Source organism: Thamnophis elegans, chromosome 5 (assembly GCF_009769535.1).
Source record: "Thamnophis elegans isolate rThaEle1 chromosome 5, rThaEle1.pri, whole genome shotgun sequence".
NCBI lineage: Eukaryota > Metazoa > Chordata > Lepidosauria > Squamata > Colubridae > Thamnophis > Thamnophis elegans.
The window spans coordinates 48,328,081-48,348,443 of NC_045545.1; the positions used below are offsets into that span (position 1 = coordinate 48,328,081).

Sequence of the window (20,363 nt, forward strand, 5' to 3'; positions counted from 1 at the left end):
GCATATTAACAGTATTCAAGATTATGAATAATTTCTAGTAATTTCCTGAAGCTGGGCAGCAGGCTAAGTGGAATATGTACTTGGCCTAATGATTTAATCTGCCTGTCACACAATTTTTGGTTATTCACAAGCCACATTAAAAAAACATGTAAATAGCAAAAAGATTTCCCTGGAGATCTGGTATTTAAACTAGGAATTATGTAAATATTGACAGATCTGTGAGAAATAACATAAGGAAATATAGACACAGTCAATATGTTGTAAGGCCCATATACTTTATTTACAGTTTCACATTCCATCTTGCCTGCATGTTTCTAAATCTATACTTTGTATTTACAACACTCAGCGTATTTTCCATATGACATGGGAGCAGTATTCTTTATTTACCAGTAGTATACTCCAAACTCCTGTAAACATTTTGTGAAGTTTATTGTAATGGTTACCCACATGCAAGAAAAATACATACATGCATGCATAGAAATGTTGATATAAAATGTCTATCATTATTGGGCCCATAATGATATCGGTACACCTATGTTTCAAAATTGTCTTAACTCCTCTGCAGTGTAACTCTGGCCTGAAATATCAAGGTATGAATCTCTCCATAACTGCTTTTTCCAGATTTTGTGCCCTCTCTGTAACAAGTTCTTATTCTTCCATCAATACCTTACATTATTTCTCTGAGAATATCTGGAATCCTCTGCTTTTGATTGTGGCTCTGATTCTACTTACCCTTTGGAAAATACTTTGGCATAGACACTAGCATGGAATACAAAGGAACAAGGAGTTAATTTAAGGTTTTTAAAGTACTGCTGTTTAGTAGCTAAGCTTGTTCAAAAGTGATTGTCCTTTTTAACCCATCAAATTGGATGAATTAAGCTGAATTGTTTTAAGGACCTGCCAGCCTAGCTTCATAACTCTTTTCATGAGTTTCATAGTTGTTTGGTCCTTGCTCACCCCACAAATCTGATTGGCTCTTCATTAAAAAAATCCTTAACTCTTTGAGTTCTTTTCAAGTATTCTTTTTCACAAATGACACGAATAGGCAACAGTAGAATTAGAAAAGAAAATCATCCAATGTTCACAATTATGAGGATTTCTGCTCAAACTATAGTGGCATATTAGTATGAGCTTTCCTTAACAAACTGCCCTTTTTATTGCTGTAGTAGCTGGACGGCTTCCTACTGTTATAGCCCAATGTACAGGTTCTGCTATTTCAAATCATGAGTCTTTAATTCCGTAATTGTCATTCTCCCATAGATATACTCTGGAAAATTTTAATTAAGTTTTCTAGACCAAAAATATAACCATGATCTGGTCCTTCATATCTCAAGTCTTTGTAAGTTGCATGAGCAAAGTCTATCATGCGAACATCAACTTTAGGATGGCTATTCCCATGTGAAGCAGAGCAGACTAGGTTTTGATAGTGTCCCTGAGGGTCATTGTCTGAAGGCATTGTTTTCTCCAGTCCCTCATAGTTTATGAGAAGTGAGCTAGAGAAGAACCGGTAAGAATTTTGGTTTTTGATGACAGATAGCAGAGTATTCAGCTGAAATAAAATTGGTTCCACGAGGTCTGTTCTAAAATGATTCCCATTGTGAAGGAACTGGCAAAGGGCTTGCTTGAAGCCATCTGGTGAAAGTTTTCGTCCATAGTACTTATCCTTGCAATTATATTGGATGGTATCTGCCTGGTAAACCTGAATTAAAAACAATAACAATCTATATTAGCCATCTGTTTTGCAGATTGTAATTTGTTATGTGATTTTATGTACTCCTTCTGAAAGCTTCAATAGTACATTTTGAATGTGTGCATTAGAAGCTTATTATATTTATCTTTATCACTGCAAGGCAGGACTACAATGTCTTGCATACAGGGAACTGAAGTGCTGAGAAAGTACAATCTGAGATCAAGGCTTTGCATTCATTTTAACATTATTTATTATATTTGTATAGTATCTTTCTTTTCAAAGTCTCTTTAGTGCATTCTTTCAGTAAACCAAAGACGTACTTGGGCTGACCTAATTACTGGTTTCCATGTTACCCAGCAATATTCAGACCTACTGTATCATCTTTTTAAAAATGTATATGTCAAAGGATTTAATTTAATAGCTCTTGATGGCAAAATAAATGTACACTCAGGCAATCCAGTTCTGAAATCTGCTTTCAGTTGCCACACTGACAGAAATGACTGCTTTGATGATTACACAGCTGCAATTATTCTAAGCCACAGGACAGCTTTGTGTTCTCCCACTAAGGAAGAATTTATTTAGTAGATGATTGTCTTTGACTTAGATCATCTGCTAAAGTGTCTCTCTCTATTAAAGTAGTTAGTAGGAGGATCAAAACCTAAAATAAAATCTGCAGCTCTAGTGTATTTGCTTTCTATGAATTATCCTTATTTTTAGTGGCAAAGAAGCTGCTGCTTAGCTTTCTTCAGGGTGTAAAAATAATCCAGGTGCATTTAAATAAATGGGCATTCCTCATCTGAATAATGGACCATAGCCATGGCATATTTTTGTCTCCATACACTTGCTTAACTTAGATAAGAGGTGACATTTTGTTGTGATTGCTATTTGATTAGTATTAGCTGCACTGTGATGGGGTTTTCATTGATTTTCAACATGACCAATCTTTTCCCCAAAAGATTTCAGAAGTGCATACATAACTTTTGCAAATTAATTTTTTGGAAAACTGTAATTATCACCGATCAATAAGCATTTCAGATATACCATGTCTTTCTAAGCACAGACTGAGGCTAACACAGAGATGCTTGGATGGAAAATCATATTTGAATTTAATTTATTTATCACCTCTTGTTTATTTATAATCACTAAATTCATGGCACTCTTTCATGGTAACACGTGTAATTTTCAAAAAAGATTTCTGCTCACCTGCATGCCACAAATACGGACTCCAAGGGAGGCTGATGTACTCTGTTCACATTTCTTTATTTGCCGTGCTTTCTTCTCCTCTGATGCATCATCACCATGCTGCCTGGTTCCCATTTTTAAGTCCAGAATGCATGGGTATTTATATTTGGATACAACATTTTCTAGCAACAGAAATTCTGGATGTACTAGTTAAGGAAATCAGCATTTTACTTAGGTTTACTTTGCAGTTTTCCATTAGTTTCTGTGCTTAGCTTCTTGTTTCCATTTCAGCTCATTTATCATGAGAAATGTGTCCATCATTTTCTGTCCCTAGTGAAGGTCAATATAATATTTCTTCTTAGAGCGATCAACAATCAATGTACATATGTTAAAGGATAGTTTTAATTACAAGGTTGAGCTTTCACATACTACTAAGATGTGCGTATCATGGTTCCTTGAATACAATTTCTACATGTGTAGTCTTTTTTAAAAATTATATCTGAAAAGACTTTCAGCACAAATTCAAAATTTTGTTTGTGTCTCTATATAACATTTTAGTGGAAATGAAATATTTTAAATATTCTTATAATCTGGATTATACAAAACTGAGGTGTTACACATCAAGTATAAACAGTGAAACTCAAAAATATATGGGATGCAAATATGGTTTCCTGCAAATGTTTACTAAATAGGTTATGGCAAATAGGATGTATAAAGAAGATTAACACTGTTAATTATTACTATACCAGAGATACATAGCTGCCTTTCTGATAATTGTTAAATGCTAAATAAATTAAAATCTGCATTTTTCCTATTATAGACAAATCCAGATCAAAATATTTGAGAGTTTCATCAAGTTTAGTGTGTACATTGCTGCAATCTTGGTCCCACTGAAATACATGTTTACCAACATAATCAATGTGTAATTTAGACTTAAAATGTCCTTTTTGTCATTAACCTATTGCACTTAAACTTTTGATAAACTGTCTCTTCTATGTTTGTACCTATAACAGTACTAGCAGCCTTTAAAAAGTACAAATTATCAATTATACATGTGTACTGTAATGTTCAGCTAATTCAGGAAAAAAGATACGGTGAGGTTTATTCTCCTTATACTTGGAAGACATGCGATTCAGATGCTGTTTGTGACAGTGCAGTCCCCATGGATTAAAGCTGTTATTTGCCTCTTGGTTCCCATTGGCATCCTCCATAAGTGATGATACATCTTGGTGGTGCTGAAGATCTGTCTGCAGTCGTGTGTTCCCATGGCAGCTAGACACAAAGGAATCTGATTAGCTTATTGTCTGGAAGGAAAAAATTACTACCATACATCTCAGCATATCTATGTATTTCTAAACCCTTGTAATCTCAGCAGGATTTTAGACATAGTATTAAGCCCATGCAGTCAGAAGTAGGGTTCTGCAAGTTCACAATTCAGACTGCAGCCTGACAGAGTCATTTGGTACACTGTTTAGAAGTAAGCCTTATTGAGTTCAGTCTGACTTATTCTTAAGAATGTGGGCACTGAACTGCAACCTTTATTGTGAGACAGAATGGTAAGGATTGTAACCTAGCTAAAGATTCCCCTTGCACATATGTGCTAGTCGTTCCCAATTCTAGGGAGCGGTGCTTATCTCTGTTTCAAAGCCCAAGAGCCAGCGCTGTCCGAAGATGTCCGTGGTCATGTGGCAGGCATGACTAAATGCCGAAGGGACAAAGTTACCTTCCCACCAAAGTGGTCCCTATTTTTCTACTTGCATTTTTACATGCTTTTGAACTGCTAGGTTGGCAGAAGCCTGGACAAGTAACGGGAGCTCACTCCATTACTGGAACTGCCGACCTTTCTGATTGACAAGCTCAGCATCCTAGCCACTGAGCCACCGTGTTCCTCAAGGATTGTAACCTACCCGGTGTTAAAAATTGTAGACCTATTTACATATAGGCAATGCACACAGTTATCAGTTAGTCATGACCAGCAAGAAGTTTTCTGATTAACGAATAAAGGAAAATTTTATTTTATAGTTTAAGAATAGCACAATGAACCAACATTTTAATTGAGAATAAATCCCCCAAATTGTGCAAATAATTCAGACAGTCCACTTTTATCTAAAAGAAAAGCGTGCATGAGTTTAAAGTGCCTCTTCCCTCCCTCCTGCCAATAAAAGATTAAATAGATTATCTTCCTCAATTACTACATTGGTGAAGTTAAGCAGCTTATTCTGTCCAAGGGCAGCCTCAAGGTGTATAAAATCTGTTTGACTTTGTCATCTATTATCTTAGATGGAAATCAAGTACAGTATCTGGGCTGGAAATAGAGGCAATGCAAGCAGGATTGTGATTGGCAATGAAGGAATAGGTACAATATAAACCTAACAGTTCATTTAAAAATATTCATGCTAGTACAGTTTTCTGGCAAGTCAAAATCATTGGATAATCCTAGAACTCATTTGTGGGGCAAGGCCCATACATAAATGTGGGATTTATGTTAGCAATTTACTGGATGGAAACCAGAAAATTAAGTTTTCTTCTTTTGTATTGCATTTCTGGCTTTTTGTACTGCTCACCTGCTTTCAATGACATTTGTTAATGGACTTTGATTCCATTTGACGGTTTTTGCTTGGTTGAGTTTCTGCCATATTGTCATTGAACACTCCTTTGAGGTGTTATCCAAGAAATTGTGATGATCTGTGTGTGGACAGGCTACAAAATTCAGGTTCCCCATGCTGTCCTTCTTGAGATATACAGATATTACACCTTTAAGTGGAAAAATAAATTGCATCAATGTGGGAGAATTGATATGTAAATTCATATACATAAAATCTGATACAATCCTAGATTTCTTTTTCTAATTTAACATGTTCATTGCTAATTTAAGAACCTCCATATTCAAAGCAAATAAAATAAACTGTAGTTCTTCATACAAAGTTAAACTGCAGTTAAACTTGCCACAGAATGCAGTGATGATTATAATATTCAATGATTTTAAAAGAAAAGAAACATACATAGAAAGAAAGGTAAGCAATGACAAGTATTAAAAATGTGTACACATTTCTAGGGAGTGCAATTAAGACAATGCTTCAGTCCTCAAGCCTTCCATCAAATTCTTGTGGGCCTTTGTGGAAACAAGATGCTGCATTATGTAACCTTTGATCAGATCACAGCTGAACTCTTTTTATTTGCTCGACATTTATTCCAAAGCATGTTTATATGAGACTTTATAGAGCAGTACAGAGATGACCTTGAAGAAAACATTGATTAAAAACCATCAAGTCAGGATCAGCTTCTAGTGACCCCATAGTTTTTTCTATCACAATTTGTCCCTAACCTGGTCCTACAGGTCTTTCAAAAATGCACACATTGCCATTATAACTGAGTCCATCTACTGATTCTACTCTTCTTTTTCACAGTATTAAAACATGATTGTAGAAAGAATAACAAAGAGTTGGAAGAGGCACTGGAAGTCCTCCAGTCCAACCCTCCATTCAAGCAGGAGACCTCATACCATTTCAGATAAATGGCTGTCCAGTCTCTACTTAAAAACCTTCATGGACGGAGCTCCCACAACTTCTGAAGGCAAGCCATTCCACTGGTTAATGGTTCTCATTGTTAGAAAGATTCTCCTTGATTAGTTTCCATCCATTGCTGCTTGTCCTTCAGGTGCTTTGAAGAATAGGTTGACCCTCTCTTCTTTGTGGCAGCCCCTCAAATATTGGAACACTGCTATCATGTTACCCCTAGTCCTTCTTTTCACTAGACTAGCCATGCCCAGTTTCTGCAATCGTTCTTCACATGTTTTAGCCTTGTTGGTTTTGTTCTTCTTCCTTAGCTTAGCATTTACCCATGAGTAGTTTGTCTACAGTCAGCACCTGATGATATTTTTAATGCTATAATTGAGTTGCTATACCTCAACTCAACAATAGTAGCTTTAAAAATAGTATGGTCACTTAATGTTATGTACTCCATATGATGATGTCTATATACAGGCATTGTTTAGCGTGTGAAGAAGTATTAGTTAAGAAATCATTGGATACAGAAATTGATAATTAGTTCTCCTGCTTCATCTCCTGTAGCAACTATTAGGAAAACATTAACTTGGCCCAGGAAAACAAGGAAATACGAGAAAGAAACTCAAGACTGTTTTGCCTTGATTCTCTTTGATATAAGAGGTAGAGAAGAAGAAATAATGACAGGATTTCAAGATTCAATTATTATAGCCTATATCAGTAAAATAGTGTCCCCAGTATTTTATGTAGAGTCTTTTTCCTGATCTAGGTTATCCTGAAGGGCTGACAGATATATGTTATTTTGGTGTGCTGCCATTTCTTTAAAGTATGTAGAGATGTCAACTATGGATGGGGGATAATCAATCTCTGCTCTCCGTGTTCATATTGATCCAAAATTCTTGCTGTGTGCTCAAGATCCTGAGTTACAGGAGGTTGGCAAGCAAATTATATACTCCAAAAGCCTAATCCCTGTATCAGAATGTTGGGTGTGTCAAATTGCCCCCTAAAGTAGAGAATAAGGATATAAGTTAAATTACACAGTCAACTGGAATAACCCCGTCTTTCTTTCCTTCCAATTTTTTTCCATTTCAGTATGATTCCATGTCCTCCAATTTGTGTAAGGAGAGGAATCTAGAGAAATCTTGGCAAGAAAACTTTGTCTCTATTCTGATAGTCATCTTCACAGCACTAAAAGAGATGTCAGAAATTAACTATAAAGTCTTCACAGGTTAAGGTTAAGATAGACAGATAGATGATTGATAGGTAGGTAGGTAGATAGATGATAAATAAAGAGATAGATATTTAGAAATATTTTTTTTCTCCAAAAGATATATTATGGCTTATTTTTCAGTTAGTTCTTATTTTTGGGGAAATATGGTAAACGTGTCCGTCTGGTTGACAATCTTCAATGGGGTTTATTTTTGGGGTAGCTTATATTACAAGCATCCTGAAAAATCATGTTAGGGCTTATTTAGATCTTATTTTGGGGTAAACATGGTTCTGTTGACTGGAAATTTCAGAATTCTTTAAAATTAAACCAAACTTCGTCTACATAGGTCTAATTCCAGGACTGATCTCTGTAAAAGACAAGTTATGACTATCCTATTCAGCACCCTATTCATGCATTTCAAATTAATTCCAGTGCCCATTCCATGGGAATTCTGAAGCTATCTGATTGGAAGGTTCAGATTTACTATTATACACAGTCTTTCCCTTGAGCTTCACTATTGAGTAGTAAGAGAACATGAAGTGCCTTTAATTTCCCCAGATGAGATAATCATCTTTGGAAATCAAATAAAATCCAAATCAGGCAAAGAAGATGATTACTTGATTTGATTTCATCGCAATGTAATTTGGGATTAAAAAGTAGGATAGCCATATTATCTAGTCTTAACCTTTCCTTTAGTTATCTAGGGTGCTGCTTTGCTTGTTCTAAAATAGAACAAGCTCTTTTTCACATTGCCACATATGTGACATTTGAGTAATCTGCCTTGCCCTAAAATAATACACCATGGAAAGCAAAAGTGGGAGCTGCCAGTTACTAAGAAAGTAGAACTTGTTGTTGAAATATGTTAGAAGTTCTTCCAAACAGGAACAAACATGACATAATCAAATTAGAATAGTCCTCTCATATGTTTGTATAATTTTTCAAATGCTGAAAGCTCAGAAGTAATGGATAAAGGACTTGTATTATCCTCAATACTGTTTCCGTGGGAAGTAATTGCAAATTAAGTAGTTGTTTCACTGGTAATATTGACCAAGAAAACTTCTAAAAGTTATTTTATTCCACTGTTATACTGTGGAATACATAATCTTTACTCTGACATATGGATATGGTATATGTTTTTACCTTAAACAGAGCATCCACGTTTTTGTTTATTCTTACAACTCTATTATTTATTAAATTGTTATCTTGCCTTTATAAATAACTCAAGGCAGCAAACATACATAAATACTCCTTCCTCCTCCTATTTTCCCTATGAAATGAATTGAGTTGTGAGTGATTGGCCGAAAGTCACCCAGCTGTTTTTTATGCTTAAGGCAGAACTAGAACTCACAGTGTCCTAGTTTCTAGGCCAGCACCTTAACCATTACACCAAACTGGCTCTCCAAACTCCATATAGTAATAGTGCAAGCAAAAATTATATTAATAAAGAAGGATATTTGTATCTCAGGGCCTGAAATGAAAATTATATTCAAAAATTATATTATATTCAAAAACTATATTCTTTGTCTATAGATGAAACAAAATTAACAAACAAAAGCCAACAGGGGGTGATGGAAGAGGTCAAACTACTTGTACAGATCAAATTATTACTTTGCGTATAAAGCAATAGCTTCCTAGAATTTCTAATAGAATAATGCCAAATATTTTATCCTTCTGATTGAAATTAGAAGTGCATTAATTTATTTTTGTAGTGAAAAGAATATTGCAGAAACTTTAAAACCATAGCATGTTCTTAAAATTGTATTTTTAAATCTTTATTCAATAATGCTTGGCTTGTTAAAAGTTCCATCAAAGCACCCATCTACAAAATGCAGACAAGTTCAAAAGAGAGAAATTAATACTGTATTCACTTCTAGGTCTCCTCTTTATACCAAACAGGTGGTGACCCCTATTGGTGAAACCTAGGTATTGCCGATGGCTGTGGTTAGTGACACCTTTATTTTTGTTTACCCATATGATAGCACAAGAGTTGTTGATCAATCAACCAGGCACTCATAAGAGTACTCAGTTCCATCTTTCTTCTATGCATTTTTTCCTTTTTCTTTCCCCAAAGATGGTTGGCATTCTACAGCTAGTGAGTATGCCATGTCCTCATTAGCTCATTACATCCTTCACACAACTAAGAGGTTTTTACATTTTTTTTATTTCTGAAAAACTTCAGGATCTTTTTCAGCAGTGTCCATGGGAGGAGATAAAATTGAGAGAATAGTAAGACTTGCTCCTTTTGAACTTGTTATTTTTCCCCTTCCCTGCAAGCATTTTGATATTTCTCTATTGTGCCACTGGAACCATTAGAGGCCTGTTCTGATGTCTGATCTTCAGAAACAGAAAGGATAAAAATCTAATAGAAAAAAATATAGTAACTCTGAGCTTCAATGCTCTCTGGAATTGGTTGTTATTTTACTGATGCTTCATTATCCAGCTAGGTAATCATTATCAGTATCTTCATTACCTAGTTAGGTAATGAAATGTCTGCAAGAAAATCTTAAAAAGCACCAAGAACTTCACAGAATAATAATTTTTCTGACACTTGCCTTGAACACAAAGTGGTCTATATACTCTGACTTCAAACAGTATGTTTTGTTACAAAATGCACATTTGATTTTGGATTAGTTATTGAATGAATTAACCCATGGTGGTCTTGAAAACCTTATTGATGAGTATAATAACAGAATAACAGAGTTGGAAGGGACCTCGGAGGTCTCCCAGTTCAACTCCCTGCTCAAGCAGGAAACCCTATATTATTTCAGACAAATGGTTGTCCAATCTCTTCTTAAAAATTTCCAATGTTGAAGCACTCTCGATTTCTGGAGGCAAATTGTTCCATAGATGTTAGAAAATTTCTCCTTCTTTCTAGGTTGGTTCTCTTCTTGATTAATTTCTATCCATTACTTCTTGTTCTGCATTCAGGTTCTTTGCAGAATAGCTTGACTCCCTCTTTTTTGTGGCAGCCCCTTAGATATTGGAACACTGCTATCATATCACCCTTGCTCCTTATTTTAATTAAACTTAGACATATCCAATCCCTGCAACCGTTGTTCATATGTTTTAGCCTCCAGTCCCCTTAATCAGCTTTGTTGCCCTTCTCTGCATTCTTTCTGGAGTCTCAATATCTTTTTTATATTGTGATGACCAAAACTGGATGTATAATATATGTGCTACCCAGCCAAAAATGACTTAACTAACAAACCACAGTTGAGCAAAATCATAGTTAAATAAGTAGCTACCCTCCAAGTCTGTTTCAATTATGTAACATTGTATCAGTAAGTGTGGATTTGGGCTTAATGGCTTTTTTAGACATAAAATTGCTGCCATTTCAAAATGAGATAAATACCCACAGTGAGAATGGGACAAGTAGGTACCATTATATATCCCAGGGGTTCAGTAGGCAAAGAAATTAATCTTAATGTTCACAGTCCGAAAGTTTTGGAAAAAAAAAACACCATTTCTCTCCCAGTTGGATAGTGCCAGAAGCTTGCAAACACTGTTGCAGCAGAGAATTTGGGGCTGTGTGTCTAGGTAAGCCTTAGATCTTTACATTCAATTTAGGTCTGCTACAGATTTATTCTGTACTGTTAAAATCACCTGCTGTGGTAGACAAAGAAACTATGGCTTCTCCCACTGATTCTTCTATCAATCCTTTCATCCAAGCTGCTAAAAAGCAAAATGACTACAAGATTGGAAGGGGGAAATGGCTAAGGAACGGGTGGGAGAAATCACAGTTTTTCAGTCTTTTCCTACTTTCAAAAGGCACAGGACTAATTCTACATCATGACAAGGCAAATCTAATTTTGAAAACAACAACAACAATACCTTAGTATTTATTCCATGTAATAAACAGTGCTCTGTAATTCTATATTTCAGCCATGCTTCTCCTGTTGACTTAAATGGGGCTCACAAGGCTGAGGTGTCAGACAGCCTTTGACATATTTATGCCATTCCCAATAAAGCCTGGCGGGGACACAGTTGCAGCTCATAGTCTCAAATGACAGATTACTTTTGAGCATAGCTGGTGGATAAGGCATCTTTGACCTTTTGATGACACATCAGTGATAGTGGGCCATCTTCTCAAGGATATTACAGATTCTACTTAGTAAGCATAGCATTTCCAATTCTAGCTCTACTTCCTCTCAGCTGCCCCTAATGAGAGTCTTACATAGCACTGCTCTTTTATAGGCAGCTCCCTTCCCTCAGTAACATGAGCTACCCGAAGCAATATCTGAATAATTTTAAGATTTAGATGGGAAGTCAGGGCAAAGCAAAGTTGTCAACTGACTATTTTTAATGTCAAGCTATACCTTTATATATATTGTGAGCAGGTATATATATACATATATATGTTATGTGTATATATGTATGTATGTATGTATGCATGCATGCATACACACACACACACAGACACACACACACACACAGATAGATAACCTGCTCACAATATGGAGATTGCTAAGATCTGTAACTCAAACTTTTCAAGGGACAGAGGTAAGGGGATAACTTTAGAATCAATAGCAGTTGGTAAGATAATCTGAAAACTAAATATACCCACAGATACTAAATGTAGATATTGTGATGGAATATGAAATATTTTCATTCCAAAATTCAGCATAAACAATTGACATTCTTATTGACAATTGACAAGAAATTGTATTTTTGTAGTCCATTTTTAAAAATAATTTATACCAGAGGACTCCAAGGAATATATCCAAAATTCACTTAAAATTGTATAGCAAAAAAGTTGCTGCATAGCAGCATTTTCTTACTTTATTAACCTTGTTTTGCCTGTATTTAACATTCATTACATTTTCTTAGCTCAGAGGTCTCAAGATGTTCTAAACACCTGTTCTCACCTACTGGAAAATCTGGATGCTGTTCCTTTTTCCATCTGTTTAAATAAGACCGGGGAAAATACAAGAGTATATCTGAAAGATATATCTATATCTCATCCAACACCTGGCATCTATATTGCAGTCCTGAATGTGTAAAAATGAAGAAGAAATATGTGAAACAAGGGGTTTGTGTGTATCAGAAAGCTTTGGTGTGATAATGTATCAATTTCACTGTCAGATTTAATCCCCTTAGTCTTTGGGATCATATGACACCAAAGTAGAGCTTTTCATATATTCCTCCTCTTTATATCAGGCTTGCTGAATCAGCTCCCTCTTAGTGCCTAAAAATGCTTGCTCCATGTACCCAAAGGGACAGGAGAAAGCCATTCTGACTCAAGCTGTCTATTTTTGTGCATTACCTAAAAATATGGACAGATTCAATCTTGAATTGTCAGGTAGAGAGGCACATTTCATAGCTAAAGCAAAACAATTTAAAAATAACCCTAATTTATGAGCTGGAATAGAATGACAAGTACAGGAAGAGCTCAGAAGAACCAAGTCAGACTGAGAGTCTTAAGGCTGCAATAAATGCTGGCTGTTTTTTTTTTTTTTAAAGAGGATCATTTTATCGATCAACTATAAACCAGAAAAAACCCAGAATGCCACTAATATAAAAGGATTAGCCTAAAACAATGGATTCTTTGTATGTTCCTTGAGATAAAACAATTGCTTGTTTTGAAAAGAAACATTTGGAGGTCTCTAATAGGTGAGGAAAGAGGGACACGGTGGCTCAGTGGCTAAGATGCTGAGCTTGTCGATTGGAAAGGTCGGCAGTTCAATGGTTCGAATCCCTAGCACCGCATAACGTAGTGAGCTCCCATTACTTGTCCCAGCTTCTGTCAATCTAGCAGTTCAAAAGCATGTAAAAATGCAAGTAGAAAAAATAGGAACCACTTCGGTGGGACGATAACAGTGTTCCGTGTTCCTTTGGCATTTAATCACGTTGGTCACATGACCACGGAGACATCTTTGGGCAGCACTGGCTCTTTGGTTTTGAAAAGGAGTTGAGCACTGCCCCCTAGGGTCAGGAACGACTAGCACATATGTGTGAGGGGAACCTTTACTTTAATAGGTGAGGGACACATAAGACCATTTCCTGCATAATTTTTCTTGACCCAAAGGGTGGTAACTGAGTAGAAAAGAACTAAACAAGTGGATCTTTCTTTGTTGTACAGGCTTCCAAATTGTTTGGAGAAAGAGCTCACGCTACTGTTGGCTGATGGGAAAAATTCAAAATCCACAACAGTAGAACCAAGTAAAATGTAAAATGTTGCAAAGTTACAAGTTTTTGAATACTGCAGGACTGGTCATCAATCTAATGAAGAGAGACCATAGAATCAGAATGGTGAAGTTTCTGCACTGTGATAAGCCATAATATATTGGTAGTTGGATTTTAAATAGCATCTTGGGAAAGCTTAGTAACTGTGTCTAGTAAACTAGGAATTTTGGTTAAGTAATTGTATTTTTTCAATAGGCCATGGCCTATCCTTTCTATTAACCGATTTTGTTGTATTTAAGTACAATGACAATAAAGATTATACTTATTAGCTTATAATATAGCCTGTCCTTTTGTGTAGTGCATGTGACTCACGAAATGACAAGATAACTAAAGGATGCAATTAGCATATATTAATTTGAAAGACTTATCATTCAGTTAATGGGCCCTGTCATTGGAAGCGTGGATACATTGTGTAACTGCCACTTATTCCAAATGACCATAACATCTCCTACTAGGATTGTGTCCAGTGCTCCCACAAAGCCAATTGGAATCACTGGGGGACAATTGCAGACTGGTAAAACTCTTGGCCACCTTCAAGTTTTTGCTTTCCCCACATTTTAGGTGCACTTGAAGATGGTTGCCTGCCAAATATGCATCTTCCTGTCTTCCTTCCTTTCACAGAAGAGAAAAGAGCAAAAACATAGGCCAGGTGGCCTATTGCCCTTAAAGAACCTTCAGCTTTCTATATGAAAATCCTAGGGATAACAGCAAAAATGGGGAGAAAAATCCTGACATCATGATCCAAATTTGGAAGATACTGTGGGCACTGTAGAGAAAGCCATTTAGGTAAAATGAGAGTTGAAAAAACCTTGCAAATGAAACAATGTACCAGATTCCAATTAGCCTGTTGCAGCATAAATAGCCAAGGCTCTCATCGCATCAATATGAATGATATTGTTGTGGCCTGCCACAGAGTCGGACAGTGAGGAGGTTGAGGAGGAACATGGGCCAGTCCTGGAGGCCGGGGAAGGCTCAGACGAGGCTCTGCATCAGAGGCAGAGATGGAGTAAAGGCTGTCTGGCAGTTCTCAGCTGCCTTCGGAGCTAAACAGCAGTGAGGCAGAGGAACAGCTGGAACTGGTGTGCACATGCGCAGAGCTGGCAGAAGAAAAGAACAGCTAAGAAATCAGGGTCGACTTGGGAGTAAAACCACAGGTAGCTGGTGAATGGCCCCTCCCTTATGAAATAAAAGAGGAGCGGGCTTTTGCAGGAAACAATTCGTTCGTTCATTCATTAGTTCATTTCAGGAGTGTGAAGATCTGTCCGTGAATCTCAGAGACTCTGTGCCAAGTCTTTCCTTGCACAGCACTGCATTTGGAAAATATTTACATAGCAGCTTTCCAAGCTAGATAATGTCTGTGGTCATAACTTTACCTTTGAAAAACTGTTTACATTCAGGCCTTTGCTGAATGTGAATGAGAGAAATTCACATTCATTTAATAAAAGGGGTTTTGTTGGGACCAGGAATCTGCTTCGTGCTTTTTGAGGAAGCCTAGATCAGAACAGATATATATCACTATAGAATCCATCAACATATGCAACATAGTTTCAGCAGATTTATTTCTGCAGGGCTCAAACCTGTTTGGCTTTGTACATGGCAATGGCAGGCAGAGGAGAATATTTGCAGAAGATATCAGGTTAGAAACATCTTGGCAATTCTTAGAAGCTGTTTTGTTTGAGTCTCTATAGTTCTGTTCCTGGATGTGTATTTTTAAATAAATAGGCACATTTATTTACTGACATGTGCAATGTAAACCTGAACAAAACCTAGTTGAAAATAAGTCGAATCTCATAATGAGCTCTAAACTAGACAAGTAATTTTGGGAGAGAAGATGTTGCCCAAAGGAAGGCATTTGTTTCAAGATTGTCTAATTTGTACTGAAATGAATAAAAACACGGTTTTATCTGAAAGTAGCCTTCTGAAATAGTGCTAGCTTGTGGTAGAGTTAATTGGTAGTAGCTGGGTAACATTTTATAAAGTGATATCATTACATAATGGCTCTTAAACTACAGTACCTCAAAACCTCCAGGAGTTATAAATATATGCAACTCTATAAAAATATGTAACTCCATAATGCCACTGGTGAATCCATGCCAAAAATATACAGCTATTTCTACTGACGCTCAGACTGACCTTTAGTTTTCTAGGAAGGTGTTCAGATTTTTTCAAAGGTAATGTCTAAAGATATGCTGATACCAGATGAAGGGTTTTTTGGGGGTAGCATGTCCTAAAAATTATAGGGGGCTAGTCAGTGGAATTTGTATTTCATTCTAATATTCCGAATTAGGAATTCCATTGCCATGCTTGTAGGAAAACTAGATCTTTATTATAAAGGTATTGAATGACAGTCATGTACAGCAGAATATCTGAAGCAAAATTATGAAAACCCATTGTTTCATATTTTTAGTTTCAAACAGCTGTCTGAAGAAACTTTCTAGTTCCCAACAAACCTCTTTATGACTTAACACTCCAACTTGCCATTTGAAGCAGCAGGATGGATATTGCTGTGTAGAATTTACTTTTGTGAAAGTCCTTCAACCTATTTAAAATGGCAACACTTTATGTGAATTCCTGTGATGGTTTTTGCAGGCTTGAAATGCTTTCTTGGTAAAAGTAAAAGCTATGTACTGAAACTACAAAATCTTATTCCTTTTCCCCCCACTAAAAAGTAGTTACCTTTGAGTGTAATTACAAGGATGCCTTTGAATGCGTTTCACATGATATACAGTTTCTGTGAAAGATTCATAAAACTGAGCTGTTGATTAATAAATTTGCAGGTCATGCTTGGGTGAATTTATCTGACTTTGGGTATAAAACTTTCTCGGGATACTAGTAGCCAGCCAAAAATAGCAGTGGGACAACAAAAGAAGATGGGGGAAAAATGCTACTTTTTATAGAGGCCTATCGTACCTAAGATACAAAAATTCTGATCATCAATAGATGATAGCAAAAAAAAAAAAAAAAGTTTTCTGTAGAGTTTTGTTGCTATCTAGAATCTCATCTAGAGTTCCCAAATGTGGTAACTCTACTATAGACCTGAACAACTACTTTTGCGGGCTAACACTTATGAAAAGATTTCTTCATTTCACAACTTTTTCTGCAATATTATAGAGAGGGAGAGATTATTTTTTTAATACAAGCAACGCCTGTAAAGTATGTATTATTTTTCAAGGGAAAATGAGCCATCTTGATGTTTTCATGTTAATGGTAAAAGAATGAAATAAGAGATGTGGGAGGTGATTGTATATTCTATTGAGCTCAGATAAGAACTCTTAAAACGCAGGCATTCTTGTAAAATAGCTCTCGGCTGGAAAAGTGCCAACTCAGCCCCAGGGGGACAATTTTATGTTTAAATCTTGCCTCTTAGAAAGAAATGGGGTGGAAGGGGCTTTAATTGGGTCAGCCCGTCTTCCATTGCTTCACAGCCAGGATAGAATGAACAACAACTGAAGCAATGTGTAGTCTGAATACATATAAAATTGGAGGGAATGGGGGGATATTTTTGGTTGAAGCAGCAATAATTCTTATTACATAATTCATATCAATGTATTTGTTCCCTATCCCATTTTGAAAATTATTGACTGCAAGCTCTTTTTACATCTCAAAATGAAGTTTTCTCTTACACAAATGGGCTTGTTTCAAATTCTGGGTCTGCATGAATTCAACTTAACAAAATTATGCAAAATGTTGCTGTTGATTTCAAGCGACCTGTGTTTAGTTTTATGGCTTTATTGACTGGTTTGTATTTATTTATATTTTGTTTTCTAGATTTTATAGTAGCCAGCATCCTAGTATGGTTTCAGCAAAATGTAATGATATAATGAAAAGTATTTCTATAGAAAATATTAATATCTGATTGGCAATCTTTCAGAAACTCTGATTCCCGGTCAGAACAAACCTAAAAGCTCATCAGACTGACATAAGTCATTTTTTTTACCTTTCTGTGTGAAAACTGACCAGATTGGTAACTGAATCTTACTTCGACATTAGAAACAAGGTTCAGACAGGAAATTTAGGCCTAGAAGTAACAAATAAGTCAGAGATGTTGAAGAACTGCTTAACATAGTGATAATCCTAAATTTTGGCAATTCTATTGCTATATTCTCCTCAAACATGAAGTTATGAATAGACTTTAATAAATAATACTGGTACATTACAGTTGTTCAAATAATTATGATGCAATGGATTTATCCCAACTTCTATTGTTTTAAAGCTTATTTGTATTCTGTTTTTGTTATTTGTATCATATTATTTCTCTAAGGAACCTATAACTACATGCTAAGAGATCTTCCCACAGTATTCCTGATGAAAAGACACTTGGGCCAAGAGATTATGAAATCCTGGAGCAGGTGCTACTTCTTTGGAGCAGATATCAGCATCAAAATTAGATAAGATATCTAGGCTAGTTATTGTGTATCTGATCTCCCAGGATTTCATTTCACGTGTTCTTTCTCATACTAGGAATTGGGCAAGGATGAATATCATCTGATTTAACTAATTTAAAGTTTATTATACTTTTGTTTGCCACCCCCTCATGCTTTTATTTATAAAACGTTGAATATTAGCTTATCTTTCCAGGACAACTAAAAACCCCACATCATCAAAGAGATACATACTGGTGGTTCCAGTCCAAGGTCATTGTGCCCCTCATATATGGAATGGATAATGATCAAAATCAGAATGACGGATTTTCTACAATTTAAGTTGTTCCCAGCCAAGTTTTTACAATAACGAATAACATGATTTAAAACAAATAAAATTATAATGAATAATAAGCTATGGAAAAATACTCCCCGCCATTGCTAGTCAGCTTTAGGTTTGATTCTTTTTTCCTTTATTTTCAGTCCAGGAGACCACATCTCATTATGGAAGGTATAATATGAACAGATGGCTTCTTTACATGGAATCAAAATATGATAAAGTCCAAATGGACTAACTTACAGTACAAACACATAACATTACTGCAGTGATTTCCAGCATCAATGAAAAAAATGCTTAAATGAGGGGACTTGGGAGATCTAGTAGTAAATTGGCTTCTTCTGTTTGTTTCTGTATTGGAAAATAACTTTATCTTTTTGTTTCTCCTTTCTTTGATGAGCATTCAAGGTTTTTAACCACCCCGCTTTCCCCAAGTTATGGTATAAAAGCGGTAAAGCATTCTAGCCATCTGGGTTTGCAATCACAACTGCAACTAGCTTTTAACTGGCAGGTGTTTGTTCATCTGAACCATTAAAGCAACATTATCTGTATCCTGACCAATAAGACGCTGAAGTATTCCCCCCCCCCCGCCGCCAATCTATTAATCCAGCCTTACCAAAACTAATGAGACTCACCAGTATGAAACCTTATCTTAAAATAACTGTAGTGCAATTATTCCCTGGACAGTTGGACAACACAACCCATGGCATTATCTATCATTTCAAACAACAAAGTAATTCACTCCCTCACTTTCAGCATCATTTAAAAGCGTCACTTTTCATCTCTAATTGTAAAAAGCGCACAGTAGATTTTGTAAGCCTTCTGTTTTCTTACTCTTTGCAAGTTTACTTATTAGAAAGGCAGATTATCTAAACATTGGCATGTGCCATCCTCTGTCACTTATTCAATTTCTCTCTGCATACATATTTATATTTGCAGGTTCTTAGCCATAGTTCCACTGAAAGTTGGAAGGTGTTTCTAGATGTGAGGTATTCGAAGAACAAGGTGAAGAACAGAAATATGAAAAAATGATAAATGCTGTCTGGACATTCACAATATTTGGTAACCAAGGCAGGACAACTGCTTCCAGTGAGGCTTTTATAGAACAAGGTCATCTTGCCTTACAAATACCAAGAAAGACACAACAATCATTTTCTTGTTCCTGTCTCAGATTTCATTCTTTCCTTTCACTAGTTGCTAACAACTGCCCTGTATATTTTTAATGGCTTTGAGCAACATATCATTTCTCTGTGTGACAGGGTCTAGTAACTTCACTTCTTTCCTGGCAACCAGAGCAGAAGAGCTGGTATTTCTGATATATATTTTTATAAGCATCATTTTAAGCTCATGCCCTTAACCTCTCACTATTAACCTGGCAACATGGCCTATCTTAAATTTATTCGGAAGCTATAGGCCCTTATTTCCAAACATGTGCATTCATAATTTGAGTCTTGGCCCTACCTTTGTAACGAGGAGTGAACTGTTTCATTGCTGTTGGAAGAGCTTCGTAGAACCATTGCTCCTGAGAGACCAGTGGCTTACAGACAGTGCAATCATCATACTTCATCATGCTCATATGTCCTCCAACCTGGTGGATGAATGGTTCCAGCAGGATTCCTTTCCTGGTTTCCCCGATATCCAGATTACTCTGCACCACCATGATGTAACCAGAGATATTGGAGTCTTTTTCTGTCGGCTGTTGCTGGGTCTCCAATGGAGGAGCCACTGTCTAACTAGGATCAGAAGGTGTCTTGGGGTTTTAATGCCAGCAAGTAAACTCAGCGATGAAACATATATGCCCCTTGGCAGTTCAATAATCCTTTCAGAACTTTTCTGCACCCCAGAGTATAAATTCAACAGCTGAGGGGAAAAAAAAAAGCAAATGGCATCATTCCTT

The 20,363-nt window shown here is 36.2% G+C and overlaps 1 protein-coding gene across 1 annotated transcript; it reads right to left on the reverse strand.

Annotated features, from left to right (window-relative positions):
- Positions 1 to 562: 562 nt before the first annotated feature.
- Positions 563 to 20,126, reverse strand: IP6K3 (inositol hexakisphosphate kinase 3). The gene is made up of 5 exons (XM_032218799.1): positions 19,928 to 20,126; positions 5,437 to 5,626; positions 3,966 to 4,144; positions 2,894 to 3,069; positions 563 to 1,699 (listed from the first exon to the last, which is right to left on the reverse strand). Exons 1-5 carry the CDS (start codon positions 20,124 to 20,126, stop codon positions 1,247 to 1,249), a joined length of 1,197 nt encoding a protein of 398 aa, XP_032074690.1. The 3' UTR covers positions 563 to 1,246.
- Positions 20,127 to 20,363: the final 237 nt, after the last annotated feature.